At 38.5% G+C, this 15,834-nt stretch overlaps 1 protein-coding gene across 16 annotated transcripts in view; it reads left to right on the forward strand.

Moving 5' to 3' along the window:
- Positions 1-15,834, forward strand: part of HERC4 (HECT and RLD domain containing E3 ubiquitin protein ligase 4) — a 153,913-nt gene that overhangs the window by 118,030 nt on the left and 20,049 nt on the right. For all 16 annotated transcript variants that reach the window (XR_010127504.1, XM_054436715.2, XM_054436713.2 and 13 more), the window contains 2 exons: positions 1,581-1,748; positions 1,973-2,116. Coding sequence is in view for 15 of the 16 variants with exons in the window: in XM_054436715.2 (XP_054292690.1) it covers positions 1,581-1,748; positions 1,973-2,116 (312 nt within the window). In the remaining variant the exon portion in view is untranslated. The remainder of the gene's footprint in view (positions 1-1,580; positions 1,749-1,972; positions 2,117-15,834) is intronic.

Here is a 15,834-nt window from a genome sequence, read left to right on the forward strand (position 1 = left end):
ATTTATAAAAACAGGTTGCAGTGAAAATGGAATAACTTAACCTATAATCATTTTATATATTACAAATTGTATAAGCCTCTTTCATTACAGAAATATTCAATCTTTATAAACCGTTTTACTAGTTTACTTGATAAGATGTTGGTTTGTTTCAAAGTCTTGTTTCATTATGTGTCCCCTTTTTATATGCTTGGTAAGAGACGGAAGTCACGAGGTGAGAGATGTTAAAAGTAGGAAGCATTTGATCTCTTGTTAGGAAGAAGATGTGAAATTTCCTTGAAGAAAGTTTTAATAATAAGGTATTAAACATTTTCCTGGGGTTGGTCACCATTATCTCCTATTCCTCTTTCTTTTCCCGTTCCTATCACCCTTTCCCATCCATTTTATGTTGAGCGTTCTTTCATTTATGGAGAGGATTTTTAAAACTACTTCATATTATGACTTTAAAGGGTTATAGTAAGTTTGCTTTATCATTTAATCCTGTAAATAAAAAAGATTTTGAGCTGCTTCCTCTGGTATAGAATATCTGACTATACCAACTAAGGATTAAGGAAAGGATGAAAAGAAAGCTTGAATATTTAATAGTCTAAAAATATTTTTAAAAATTAAAAACCTTCAAATCTTGGTAACTATTTTTATTGTGTTCAAATAAATGCATTTGGTATTCTAAATATTTTTGTAGTGTTCTATACTAACAGCTAGTAAACCAGTTTTTTGGAGGTCTTTGTTAAAACGGTAAGTTAATAACTTGGTGATTTTACCATGGGATATTCCATTTTAGAACAAGAACTCAAGGAGAACCATAATAAAAGAACAAAAGTTTTAAATGGTGAAAGTCAAATCCTTGGTTCATGAGCACATGCCATGATCACTCAGTTAAGTGAATTTGTGTAATACTTCCTTAGCCAGATCGTTCCTTATTCTTTGTTTTTTATTTTTTATTTTTGAGACAGAGTTTCGCTCTTGTCGCCCAGGCTGTAGTGCAGTGGTACAGTCTCAGCTCACTGGAACCTCTGCCTCCCGGGTTCAAGTGATTCTCCTGCCTCAGCCTCCTGAGTAGCTGGGATTACAGGCACCTGCCACCATGCCCTGCTAATTTTGCATTTTTAGTAGAGACAGGATTTCACCATGTTGGCCAGGCTGGTCTCAAACTCCTGACCTCAAGTAATCTGCCCTCATTGGCCTCCCGAAGTGCTGGGATTACAGGCGTGAGCCACTGCGCCCAGCCTGTTCCTTATACTCTTTAAAGGTTTGTTTTTTCTCCTTACTCTTTACCCTCCCCTCCAGTGAATGTTTTTTAGAAAAACCAATGCTCAGATTTATCAGTATTACTATCATTCTGTACTGGCTTACTTTAGTGGTGTTATGAGTTATACATTATACATTAATATAAAAACATTCAAAAGGGTACTCTTTATGCTCAGTTTATTAAGTTTTATGCTGTACTGGATACTGTTAGGTGCTACGTTAATTCAGTAGCATAGGAATTATAGAATACCTGTAACCAATAGAGGTTAGCTTGTTTCAGTCACAGTAGCTTTACTGCAGCATTGCTGTTAAAATGTTAATCTTTTGTTTTCCAGATGGCTATTGATCAGGCCCACAGGCAGAATGTCTCCTCTCTTTTTCTCCCAGTGATTGAATCTGTGAATCCCTGCTTAATTCTAGTGGTGCGTAGAGAAAATATTGTAGGAGATGCAATGGAAGTCCTTAGGAAAACAAAGAACATAGATTACAAGAAGCCACTCAAGGTAATTGGACATTTTCTGTGGTATAATTGGGACTTTTATTCAGAAGCTATGTTTAAAATTTTCCTATTTGTTTTTAGTGAATCTTAAAAACTTAATAAATAAAATTATATATATTTTAAACTATTAATTGTAGAGTATTAGTAATAAATAACATGTTCTAGGGTCTCCAGAATGTACTTTCATTTCTTTACAGTCTATTTGGTGTTTACATTGTGCTATTTTAGGTTATATTTGTTGGAGAAGATGCTGTGGATGCAGGAGGGGTGCGCAAAGAATTTTTCTTGCTCATCATGAGGGAATTATTGGATCCTAAATATGGCATGTTTAGGTATTATGAAGATTCCAGGCTCATTTGGTTTTCTGATAAGGTAAAATGTCCAACCATCTAAATTACTTCTGTGTATATACCCATGTATTTATACCTGTATGTATAAAGTTAATTCAGTAAATAAGGAATTACTTCTGGATCCCTAACATATAAGATCTGCTTTATTACAATTTGAGAAGTTATAAACTTTGGACTTGGAGTTGTCAAAATACATTTGATGCTTACCAAACATTTTAAATTAACAAAATAAATTAAGAGATGGTTAGCCAGAAAATAATGTTGACTATTCCTTCTGCTAATTTCAATTTGAGGATTGAATAATAATCACCAGATTAACTTTTCTTCTGGGAGAAATTAATTTATCATTAGGGATCACTGGTTTATCTACCTTGTCATTTAGAGCAGGAGAGCAGACTATAGCCCATTAATCTCAAAGAAAAAAAAAGTCACACCCACTCTTTTACCTATTGTCCAAGGCTACTTTCACGCTACAATAGCAGAGACAGAGTTTAAGTAATTACAACAGTGACCCTATGTCCAGGAAACCCCAAAATATTTGCCATCTGGTTCTTTATAGAAAGTTTGCTGACCCAATTTAGTGATCATAAGTGAAAAGAATGGATCAGTTTAGTAGAACTCCTGACTTGAAAGAAATTTAAATAGAATAGCTTTTACATTGGTTGTAAAAACCTCAATGTAATATTTAATCATTCTGCCTGGAGGTTGGCTGTCTTGTGTAATGTTAGCAGCTTAGTGCCTAGACTCAATTCATCAGGGGTTGCAAAATGGTGTGCTACTCTAATATTTCTTTTTCATTTATTAGCTTGGATACTTCTGTATAGAGAAATTTCCTCACATTTTCTGATTCCTTAGTAGTGCAATTCATAGGAAAGGATTCTATTTAGTTACCAATTTTTCAAAAGAATGAATTGGTTCTTTAGCATAGTCCACTGGTAATAATTCATTTTTTGTGTTTTGCTTTCAAGTATCATTAGGTATTCATAGGTTTAAACATACTTGATGTTTTTCAATCCACTGCAGTTATTGTCTTTATTGATGCTCATATTGTCCCATCTTTGTTCAAGGAGAGCTCTTAAGGTTGGTGCCCACGTCCTTTTGAAACAACCTATATACTTTTTGGTACCTTCCTTGCTACCTTGTGTACTTACTATGTCAGAATGTTCGAGACTTATCTTACACATTTACTGCCTAACAATACCAACATTACCACCAATATTATGATTACTAAAATTTTTAAAATTGTTTTTCAGTTCTTTTTGTCCAAAGGGTATACCCTAATATAGATAGACAGCCAGATAATATAGTTTTGATATCATTTAAAATTGTTACACTCTATTGTTATACCACCAAGTCAATACTCATATAAGCTAACTTGTTTTTAGGGATTGTTTGTTCAAATTCAGTTTAGTTTTACAATAATATAAAATACCTACATAGTTCCAAAGTCAAATCTACAAAATAAGATGTGTTAAAAGAAGTCAAGCTCCACCTCTTCCTATGGGTGATCTTTTGAAAATGTATGGGCTATCCTCCTTTAAATATATATATGTAGATAGCAATATATTACATACCAAAGTAATTTTCCTGGTTTTGACCATGGCTATGTAAGTTGTTACCACCGGAGAAAACTGAGTGAAGGTACATGGGAGTTCTTTATATTATTTGTGCAATTTAGGAGTCTTTTTTTTTTTTTTTTTGAGACTGAGTCTCGCTCTGTCGCCCAGGCTGGAGTACAGTGGCGCAATCTCGGCTCACTGCAAGCTCTGCTTCCCGGGTTCACGCCGTTCTCCTGCCTCAGCCTCCCGAGTAGCTGGGACTACAGGCGCCTGCCACCACGCCTGGCTAATTTTTTTTATATTTTTAGTAGAGACAGGGTTTCACCATGTTAGCCAGGATGGTCTCGATCTCCTGACCTTGTGATCCACCCACCTCGGCCTCCCAGAGTGCTGGGATTACAGACGTGAGCCACCGCGCCCAGCCTCCAATTTATGAGTCTTTAAGATATTTTAAAATAAGTATTTTTTTGGCCAGGCACAGTGGCTCACACCTCTAATCCCAGCTCTTTGTGAGGCCAAGGTGGAGGTCAGGAGTTCAAGACCAGTCTAGCCAACATGATGAAACGCTGTCTCTACTAAAAATACAAAAATTAGCTGGGCATGGTGGTGCACGCCTGTAATCCCAGCTATTCGGAAAGCTGAGGCAGGAGAATCGCTTGAACCCAGTAGGCGGAGGTTGCAGTGAGCCAAGGTCGCGCCACTGCACTCCAGTCTGGTGACAAAATGAGACTCTCTTTAGTCACGTTTAGCTGTTTGGATAGAGGTAAGGATAAGACCAACAGTTGATTTTTAATCACATTTTGGTTTTAGCAAGTGAATGTAACACAGAAGGGAGTAAAAGGCAAGGGAGTTATTATAGTGAGGGATTATGGAATTTCAGCTTTGTGTGGGCTTGGTTTGGACAAATAAATAAATTGTGATGGTGGAATTGTATTGAGGGGGTGAGATAAGAAGTCAGAGGTAATGGTTAGTTATGGAATGCTTGAAATTGAGATTTGGAGGGTTGTAGTTGAATGTAAGATATAACCATGGGTATGGGCATTGAGGTGTGGTGGAGAACAAGATTGTTGGAAACAGACAGGTCCAGAAACTGAGAGGCTAACGTGTTGTATGCATTTTTTTTTGTCTGGATATTGAAGTTGCCAAAAACAATGGCAGAAATAGTGGTAGAGAAAGAAAGCATGAGATAGTGCCAAAGTTTGTGAATGAAGGAATTGTGGAAGGTTTTTTATACAACTGCCCAAGGAACAGTTGCAGGGAATATAGTCAGTTGGCCTGTGTTTCAGAGGAGTTGGAAATTTTAGGATGACAAATGGAAGGAATTCTAGAAACACGGAAGAGCAAGGAGACCTACCTTAGCTCTAGACACAATCATATGAAGGATTGATAAGTGACACCATTTGTGAGAGCTGCAGAGGAAATGGTGTTCTCAGGAGACAGTCTTGTTTCCTTAGACAAAAAGGGGAAAAAATTTGGAGTTTAGGATATAAGCAGTTTTCCAAATGGTAGATTGTGAGTTCCAGAACAAACAGTGAAAGGGTTTGGTGGAGCAAGGACAGTCATAAAATTGTGTCAGACTTGAGGGCATCTCACAATGCCATATGGATGTGGGTTTAGGGATAACCTGTGAGTTTCAAGGCTTTGTATTTGTTCTGTAAACAGGCATATAAGACATGATGGAGTTAGTCCTAATGGCCTCTGAGGTAAGTGGACAGTCTGCTCAAATCCTAGCCTCCTTCCTGGCACTGGTCTCTTTATAAATAGGGAAGTTTGTAGTGGTGTAGCAGGTAGAATTTGAGAGGGCATATAAGGTTGGGGGCTGTCCTGCTAGAAACACAGAGTTCTGTCTGCCCTTTAGTCAGTTTTGCAAAGAGATAATGTTTTGAGACCAAGGGAGGGGCAGTTGTAATAAGGTTTATCATGAATCTCTTTGGGACCTTTCAAGTTCTATATCAGCTTGGCTGGTGAGAGCCCCTTAGAGCCGGCTTTACTCTTTGGTGTACTTCTGACATATCCTCATTATTCTTCAAGCATTTCCTTACATTTGGTACGGTAAACATTCCAGGTTTATCTTGTGTTTTCTCCACCCCAGCCGTGGCATTAGCCATTTTTCATAAGACCCGTGTCTTCTTTAAGTGGAAAATGGTATGTAGAAATCAAGCTCTGGGTGCTAAGTGTAGTACTTCTTGCTTCTGGGGAGTCAGTAGTTCTACTGGGTTCTTTCAGCTGATAGAAATAGGATCTGTATGTGTGTATACACACATGCATCCATAGACTTATCTATATTTAGAGCTGTATATATGTTGAAGACCATTAAATCAAACTGATACTTCTAATTCTATCCAAACACCAAAGAATTTACTCTACCCTTCTTCCTTTCCATATTATGTATATAACTTTCATCATCAATGAGAAACCTTACTGCCATAATCTTTAAGATATTTACTTAAATCTCCCCTGTAGGGCTGGGTGTGGTGGCTCACGCCTGTAATCCCAGCACTTTGGGAGGCCGAGGTGGTTGGATCACCTGAGGTCAGGAGTTCAAGACCAGCCTGGCCAACATGGTGAAACCTTGTCTCTACTAAAAATACAAAAATTAGCTGGGCATGGTGGAACGTGCCTGTAGTCCCAGCTACTTGGGAGGCTGAGGCAGGAGAATCACTTGAACCTGGGTGGTGGAGGTTGCAGTGAGCTGAGATTGTGCCATTGCACTCCAGCCTGGGGACAGAACAAGACTGTATCTCAAAAAAAAAAAAAAATCTCCCCTGTATGTATCCGTGGAGTCTTCAGGCTGCACTGGTCAAAAGCTCAACCTCAGACATACTGGACCACTCTCTCAGAGAAGGTATAATAGTAGGATGTTACCTATGGATTTTTCCCAAATTCCCTTTATGATGTTAAGGAAATTCCCTTCTGTCCCTAGTTTGTTCAGCATTTTTATCATAAAAGAATATTGGAGATACTCTTTTCTGTAATGGTTTTCCTTTTTTTTGTTGTTGTTTTTTGTTTTTTGTTTTTTTGATGGAGTCTTGCTCTATCCTCCAGGATGGAGTGCAGTGGCACAATCTCAGCTTACTGCAAACTCCACCTTCCAGGTTCAAGCGATTCTCTTGCCTCAGCCTCCCAAGTAGCTGAGATTACAGGTGTGTGCCACCATACCTGGCTAGTTTTTTATATTGTTGGTAGAGACGAGGTTTCACCATGTTAGCCAGGCTGGTCTCAAACTCCTGACCTCAAGTGATCCACCAGCCTCAGCCACTCAAAGTGCTGGCATGAGCCACCGTGCCCAGCTATGTAATGCTTTTTCTACATCAGTAGAGATTACCATGTGGTTTGTTTCATTCTGTTAATATGGTACATTATGCTGGTTGATTTTCTTATGTTGAATCACCCTTGCATTCCTGGGGTAAATTCCACTTGGTAATAGTATATAATCCTTTTAATAGGCTACTTGATTGAGGTTGCTATTATTTCGTTGACAATTTTCACATCTATAGTCATAAGGGATATGGTTTGTAGGGTTGGATTTTTGTTTGGTTACTGTTTTTTTGTTTTGGGGTGTGTGTGCAAGGTCCTTTTCTGGTATTTTGATAGTGATGACCTCATAGAATGATTTAGGAAATATTCCCTCTGCTGTGATCTTTTGGAAGAGTTTGAGAATTGGTGTTAATTCTCCTTTAAATGTTTGGTAGAATCTGATCCTTGGCTTTTCTTTGTTGGAAGATTTTTATTATTTTTATTTTTTATTTTTTTTGAGACAGAGTCTCACTTTGTCACCCCAGCTGGAGTGCAGTGGCACGATCTCAGCTCACTGCAACCTCTGCCTTCTGGGTTCAAGCGATTCTCCTGCCTCAGCCTCCCAAGTAGCTGGGACTACAGGTACATGCCACCATGCCCGGCTTAGTTTTTGTATTTTTTGTATTTTTATTTTATTTTATTTTTTAGTAGAAACGGGGTTTCACTCTGTTAGCCAGGATGGTCTCGATCTCCTGACCTTGTGATCTGCCCTCCTCGGCCTCCCAAAGTACTGGGATTACAGGAGTGAGTCACTGCGCCCAGCCTGGAAGATTTTTTAATTATAGATTTAATCTCTTTAATTTTTATGGGTTTATTCAGATTTTCTAGTTTTTTTGTAGTGTTAGCTGAGTTCAGTTGGCCCTTCTTATCTGTGGTTTTCACGTCTATAGATTCAACTAACCACAGATAAAAATAATCGGAAAAAAATTGCATCTGTACTGAACATGTAACAGACTTTTTGTCATTACTCCTTAAACAATATAGGATAACAACTATTCACATAACATTTACATTGTATTTGGTATTATAAGTATTTTAGAGACTATTTTAAATATACAGGATGATGTGCATACATTATATGCAAATACTCTACACCATTTTATATCAGGGACTTGCGTATCCTTGAATGTTGGTTTTTGCTGCAGGTCCTAGAACCAATCCTCCGTGAATACCAAAGGAGAACTGTAGTTTGTGGGTTTCTAGGAATTTGTCCGTTTCCTCTAGGTTATCTATTTTGTTGGTATACAGTTGCTCATAATGTTTTCTTATAATCTTATTTCTGTAAAATAATAATGGCCCCACTTTCGTTCCTGATTTTAGTCATTTTAATCTTCTTTTTTCCTTGGTCAGTCTAGCTAAAGGCTTGTCACTTTGTTAACCTTTTAAAAGAACCAACATTTGGCTTTGTTGCTTCTGTATATTATTTTTCTTTTTTTTTTTTAAGCAAAAGTAATTCTGCTTCATTGATGTAGGAATTAGTATAATCATTGAAATACATCCAGAGGGTGCAGCCTTTATAGGAAAAGAGGAAGTCAGCATTAATTTGTTTAAAATACTAACACTTAACTACAAGTTCAAAGTTAAACAACAGGACTCCTATAGATTGTGCATTAAAGGTGAAGTCAAGAGGAAAAATGATGCAGGGAAATAACAATTTTCTCTTCTTTTTAAAAAAATTTCAATAGGTTTTTGGGAAACAGGTGGTGTTTGGTTGCATGAATAATTTCTTTAGTGGAGATTTCTGAGATTTTGGTGCACCCATCACCTTAGCAGTATGCACTGTACCCAATGTGTAGTCTTTTATCCCTCACCCCCGCCCCCACCCTTTCCCACAAGTCCCCGAAGTCCATTGTATCATTCTAATGCATTTGCATCCTCATAGCTTAGCTCCTGCTTATGAGTGAGAACATAGGATGTTTCGTTTCCCATTCCTGAGTTATGTCTCTGAGAATAATGGTCTCCAAGTCCATTGAGGTTGCTGCGAATGCCATTATTGCATTCCATTTTATAGCATTCCACGGTATGTATATTTTTTTATCCACTTGTTGATTGATGGGCATTTGGGCTGGTTCCGTATTTTTGCAGTTGCGAATTGTGCCACTGTAAACATACATGCGCAAGTATCTTTTTTGTGTAATAACTTCTTTTCCTCTGGGTAGATAACCAGTAGTGGGTTTGCTGGATCAAATGGTAGATCTACTTTTAGTTCTTTTTTTTTTTTTTTTTTGAGATGGAGTCTCGCTCTGTTGCCCAGGCTGGAGTGCAGTGGCACTATCTTGGCTCGCTGCAAGCTCTGCCTCCCAGGTTCACGTCATTCTCCTGCCTCAGCCTCCCAAGTAGCTGGGACTGCAGGCGCCTGCCACCACGCCTGGCTAATTTTTTATTTTTATTTTTAGTAGAGACGGGGTTTCACTGTGTTAACCAGGATGGGCTCGATCTCCTGACCTCGTGTTCCACCCACCTCGGCCTCCCAAAGTGCTGGGATTACAGGCGTGAGCCACCGCGCCTGGCCAACTTTTAGTTCTTTTTAAAAATTTTATTTATTTATTTATTTATTTTGAGGGTGCGAGATAGAGTCTTGCTCTGTCACCCAGGCTGGAATGCAGTGGCACAGTCTCGGCTCACTGCAACCTCTGCCTCCCATGTTCAAGCCATTCTTGTGCCTCAGCCTCCCAAGGAGCTGGGACTATAGGTGCACCTCACCATGCCCAGCTAGTTTTTGTATTTTTAGTAAAGACAGTGTTTTGTCATGTTGGCCAGGCTGGTCTTGAACTCCTGACCTCAGGTTATTCACCTACCTCAGCCTCCCAAAGTGCTGGGATTACAGGTGTGAGCCACCATGCCTGGCCTACTTTTAGTTCTTTAAGGAATCTCCACACTGTTTTCCATAGTGGTTGTACTAGTTTACCTTCCCACCAACAGTGTAGAAGTGTTCCCTTTTCACCACATCCACGCCAACATCTATTGTTTTTTTATTTTTTTATTATGGCTATCCTTGTGGGAGTAAGGTGGTATTGCATTGTGGTTTTGATTTGCATTTCCCTGATCATTAGTGATGTTGAGCAGTTTTTCTTTTTTTTTCTTTTTGCCATTTGTATATCACCTTTTGAGAATTGTCTATTCATGTCCTTAGCCCACTTTTTGATGGGATTGTTTTTTTCTTGCTGATTTGTCTGAGTTCCTTGTAGATTCTGGATTGTGTATTATTTTTCTATTCTCTAATACATTTATCACTGTTTTAATATTTAGTTTTCTCCATCTGCTAGCTTTGGGTATAGTTTGTTCTTAGTTCCTTAGGATATAAACTTAGGTTATTGACTTGAGATCATTCTCTTTTTTTAGTTTAAGTGTTTACAACTATTAGTTTCCCTCTGAACACTATTTTTGCATCCTATAATTTGTAGTATGCTGTGTTTTCATTAGTCTCTTAAATATTTTCTAATTTCCCTTGTGATTTCTTCTTTGATCTTTTGGTTGTTTAAGAGTGTATTGTTTAGACTGGGCATGGTGGCTCATGCCTGTAATCCCAGCACTTTGGGAGGCCAAGGCGGGCAAATCACGAGGTCAGGAATTCGAGACCAGCCTGGCCAACATGGTGAAACCCCGTCTCTGCTAAAAATACAAAAAAAAAAAAAAAAAAAAGAGTGTATTGTTTAATTTCCATATATTTGTGAATTTTCCAGATTTCCTTTTGTTATTTCTAGTTTCATTCCATTATGATATGAGAAGATAATTTTTTATGATTTTAGTCTTTTTAAAATTTATTGAAAGTTTTGTGACCTAACATATGGTCTGTCCTAGAAGATGTTCCATGTACACTTAAAAAGAATGTTTATTCTACATTTATTGGATAGAGTATTCTATATAATGTCTGATAGGTCTTGTTGGTTTATAATGTAGTTCAGGTTCTCTATTTCCTTATTGCTCTTTGGATTGTTGTATACATTAATGATAGTGGGATATTAAAGCTACCAGTTATTATCTTAGAACTGTCTATACCTCCCTTTGATTCTGTCAGCTTTTGCCTTATATATTTTGGAGCCGTGTTGTTAGGTTCATAACTATTTGTAATTGTTATATCTTCTTGATGAATTGACCCTGTTATCAATATTTGTCTTTGTCTCTTATATCAATTTTGCATCATATTAGTCTATTTTGTCTTAGTATAGTTTCTCTAGCTCTCTTTTGTTACTATTTACATGGAATAACTATTTTCCACCTATTTCTATCTTTGGACCTAAAGCAAGACTTGTTTTTTTTAAAGACTTGTTTTGTGGCCTAACATATATGGTCCATCCATATGTTGCAGAGAACAATGTGTATTCTTCAGCTGCTGGATGAAATGTCCTATAAGTATCTATTAAATCCATTTGGTCTGTAATGCAGATTAAGTCCAATGTTTCTTCATTGATTTTCTGTTAGAATGATCTGTCCAATGCTGTAAGAGGAGTGTTGAAGTTTCCAGCTATTATTGTATTGGGGTCTCTCTCTCTCTCTTTAGCGGTAATAATATTTGCTTCATATATCTGGGCACTCCAGTATTGGGTGCATATTTATATTTGTAATTTTGTTTTGTTTTGTTTTGAGACGGAGTCTCACCTTGTCACCCAGGCTGGAGTGCAGTGGGTCGATCTTGACTCACTGCAACCTCTACCTCCCAGGTTCATGCTATTCTCCTGCCTCAGCCTCCCGAGTAGCTGGGACTACAGGTGTGTGCCACCATGCCCAGTTAATTTTTGTATTTTTAGTAGAGATGAGGTTTCACTATGTTGGCCAGGATGGTCTTGATCTCTTGACCTCATGATCCGCCCACCTCGGCCTCCCAAAGTGTTGGGTTTACAGGTGTGAGCCACTGCGTCCGGCCTATATTTGTAATTGTTATATATTCTTGCTTAATTGACCCCTTTATCATTATATAATGACCTTCTTTGTCTTCTTTTATAGTTGTTGTCTTGCATCTGTTTTGTCTTAATACCTTGTATTGGACAAAATAGTTAACATTTGCATGGAATATCTTTTTTCATCTCTTTATTTTCAGTGTGTGTGTCTTGATAAATGAAGTGTGTTTCTTCTAGGCAGCAGATCATTGGGTCTTGTTTTGTGTGTGTGTGTGTGTGTGTGTGTGTGTGTGTTTGTGTTTTATCCATTTACCTAGTCTGTGTCTTTTGATTGGAGAGTTTAGTCCATTTATATTGATTGATAAGGAGTTACTCTTGGGTTTTTTTTTTTTTTTTTGGACACAGGGTCTTGCTCTGTCACCCAGGCTAGAATGCTGTGGTGTGATCACAACTCACTGAAGCCTCTCCTGGATTCCAGTGATCGTCCCACTTCAGCCACCGAGCAGCTAGGACTATAGGCACGTGCCACCATGCCTGGCCAATTTTTATATTTTGTATAGAGACAGAGTTTCACCATGTTGCCCAGGCTGGTCTCAAATTCCTGGGCTCAAGTGATCTGCCTGCCTCTGCCTCACTAAGTGCTATGTGAAGCAGTGCCCAGCCATTCCTGCCATTTTTAAATGTGTTCTGGTTGTTTTTTGCCCGCCCTTCCTTCCTTCCTTCCTATTCCATTCCTTTTTGTGAAAGTGACTTTTCTCTGGTGGTATGTTTTGATTTCTTTTTTTTTATTTTTCGTGTATCTGTTGTATGTTTATTGATTTGAGTTTACCATGAGGCTTGCAAATAGCTTATAACCCAATATTGTAAACTGAAGATAACACCGATTACATAAACTAACACGCAAAGAGAAAACTAATAAAAACTTTATGCTTTAACTGTGTTCCCCTGGTTTTTAACTTTGTGTTGTTTCTGTTTATTTTACTACACTGTCTATGTCTTGTAGCTGTAGTTATTATTTTTTATTGGTTCATGTTTTAGTCTTTCTACTCAAGATATGGGTAGTTTATACACCGCAATTACAGTGTCATAATATTCTGTTTTTCTGTGTATTTACTATTACCAGTGAGTTTTGTTCTTTCACATGATATTGCTCATTAAAGTTCTTATCTTTCAGACTGAAGAACTCCATTTAATTTTTCTTCTTGAACAGGTCTCATGTTGATAAAATCCCTCAGCTTTTATTTTTCTGGGAAGATCTTTATTTGTCCTTCATGTTTGAAGGATATTTTCACTGGATATACATACTATTCTAGGATAAAAGTTTTTTCCTTCAGCACTTTAAATATGTCATGCCATTCTCCTGGCCTGTAAGATTTCCATTGAAAAGTCTACTGCTATATGTATTGGAGCTCCACTGTATGTTGTTTCTTTTCTCTTGCTGCTTTCAGGATCGTTTCTTTATCCTTGACCTTTGGGAGTTTGATTATTAAATATCTTGAAGTAGTCTTATTTGGCCTAAATTTGCTCTGTATTCTGTAACCTTCTTGTACTTGAATATTGATACCTTTCCCTAGGTTTGGGATGTTCACTGTTATTATCCCATTGAACAAACTTTCTATTCCATTTCTTTCTCTGCCTCCTCTTTAAGGCCAATAACTCTTAGATTTGCCCTTTTGAGGCGATTCTCTGGATCTTGTAAGAGTGCTTCATTCTTTCTTGTTTTTTCTTTTGACTCCTCTGATTGTGTACTTTGAAATAGCCTGTCTTCAAGCTCACTAATCGCTTCTTTTTCTTGATCAGTTCCACTGTTGACAGACACTGATGCATTATTCTTCAGCATGTCAGTTGCATTTTTCAACTCTAGAATTTCTGCTGCTTTTTATTTTACTCTCTGTTAAATTTATCTGATAGGATTCTGAGTACCTTTTCTGTGTTATCTTGAATTTCTTTTTCCTCAAAACAGCTATTTTGAATTCTCTGTCTGACTGAAAGGTCATATATCTCTGTCTCTCCATGACTGGTCACTGGTGCCTTATTTAGTTCGTTTGGTGAGGTCATGTTTTCCTGGGTGGTTGTGATGCTTGTGGATGTTCGTTGGTGTCTGGGCACTGAAGAGTTAGATATTTATTGTAGTCTTCACAGTCTGGTTTTATTTGTACTCATCCTTCTTAGGAAGGCCTTCCAGGTATTTGGAAGGACTTGGGTATTGTGATCTAAGTTTTTGGTCATTGCAGCCATATCTGCATTAGGGGGCACCCCAAGCCCAATATCACTGTGTCTCTTGCAAACTAAGAGGTACTGGCCTGGTCTTGGATAAGATTTGGAAGAATCCTCTGGATTATCAGGCAGAGACTCTTGTTCTCTTTCCTCACTTTTTCCCAAACAGAGTCTTTCTGTGCTGAGCTCTCTGGAGCTGGGGGAGGGGTGACACCAGTTGCTTTGTGGCCACCACTACTGGGACTGTACTGGGTCAGACCTGAAGCCAGCACAGCACTCGGTCTCACCTAAGGCTCATGGTAACCACTACCTGGCTACTGCCTTTGTTTGCTTAAGGCCCTAGGGCTCTGCAGTCAGCAGGTGGTGAAGCCAGCCAAGCTTGTGTTCTTCCCTTCAGTGCAGAGAGTTCCCCTCAGTCCCAGTTGGGTCCAGAAATGCTGTCTGAGAGCCAGGGATTGGAGTCAGAAACCTTAAGGAACATACCTGGTGCTCTGTTCTACTGTGGCCGTGCTGGCATCCAAGCCACAAGGCAAAATTGTTCCCACTCTACAGGCCCCATCCATAGAATGATTAGGTGGGGACCTGTCAAAGGAGAATCCTCAAATGTCAGCATATATTGGTTTTTTTATCCTTGGGGTTTTCCAGAAAGGTTGTAACCCTGGATGTCTGTGTTTTAGTGGTGTTCTGGACCCTGGAAAGGGAAGCTAGGATTCTCCTTGTTCACTGTACAGACCTTCATTTGATCCCTTTGTTTTCAGTGCAGCACCTTAACTATCAGCTGTCTCAGATTCCAGACCCTCTGGTTCAGGCTCTCCAAAAAGGCAGAGGACTTTCTACCAAGCATCCTAGTTTCAGCCCTACTCTAATACCTCTGCCTTTTAGAGTCTTTATGTTTACCAGCTGAGCTAACTGGGCTACCTCTGATATTGCGGATATTGGTACTTCCAGTTCCTGAGCCTGTAGCACAAATTAGCTGTAAGTTACTATTTTAATTTTTTCTGCTTTACCAATTCAGTTACCAGCCATTTGTCTACTTTTCATATTTTGAAATGTTATTAACATCTCTTTATTGCTCTTACCTCCCTTATTGTCTTTTTTTCCTGTGGACTTATACCATTTTTCCTCCTTCTCTTTTAGAGGGTTTTAGGAGGGAGAAAGATTTAACACATTAATCAGTCTGCTCTATTTAAGAACTTTCCAAACTTAAACAGAATTAAGACATAACAGCACAGAAAGATTAATTTGACCACTGAAAACTGTTACATTTATGCATAGCAGAAAACATAAAATTGAAAAGCATGTAACAGGCTGGGTTGTATGTAACAAATATGACACAGAGTAATACTCCTAATATATGAAGAATTCAAATACAGATACTTAACAAAAACACCATCCCCCAAAAGATAAGTGGGCAAAGTACCTGGAGAGATATTTCATGAGCACATACGTATCTCTGATTTTCAGTATCACAAATAGTCAGAAATGTGTACTAAAGCAAGTTGTCATTTTAAACTCAAAAGAAAAATGTGTTTGTGTGTGCGTAGAGTATATATACAGATGAAAACGTGAAGAGTAGAGGATTTTCCTGGACTGCAAATGGCAGTTTAAACTGGAACAGGAGCTGGCGCAGTATCTCACGCCTGTAATCTCAGCACTTTGGGAGGCTGAGGCGGGTGGATCACCTGAGGTCAGAGGTTCGAGACCAGCCTGACCAACATGGAGAAACCCCGTCTCTACTAAAAATACAAAATTAGCCAGGCATGGTGGCTCATGCCTGTAATCCCAGCTACTCGGGAGGCTGAGCCAGGAGAATCACTTGAACCCAGGAG

Source organism: Pongo pygmaeus, chromosome 8 (assembly GCF_028885625.2).
Source record: "Pongo pygmaeus isolate AG05252 chromosome 8, NHGRI_mPonPyg2-v2.0_pri, whole genome shotgun sequence".
Classification (NCBI taxonomy): Eukaryota; Metazoa; Chordata; class Mammalia; order Primates; family Hominidae; genus Pongo; species Pongo pygmaeus.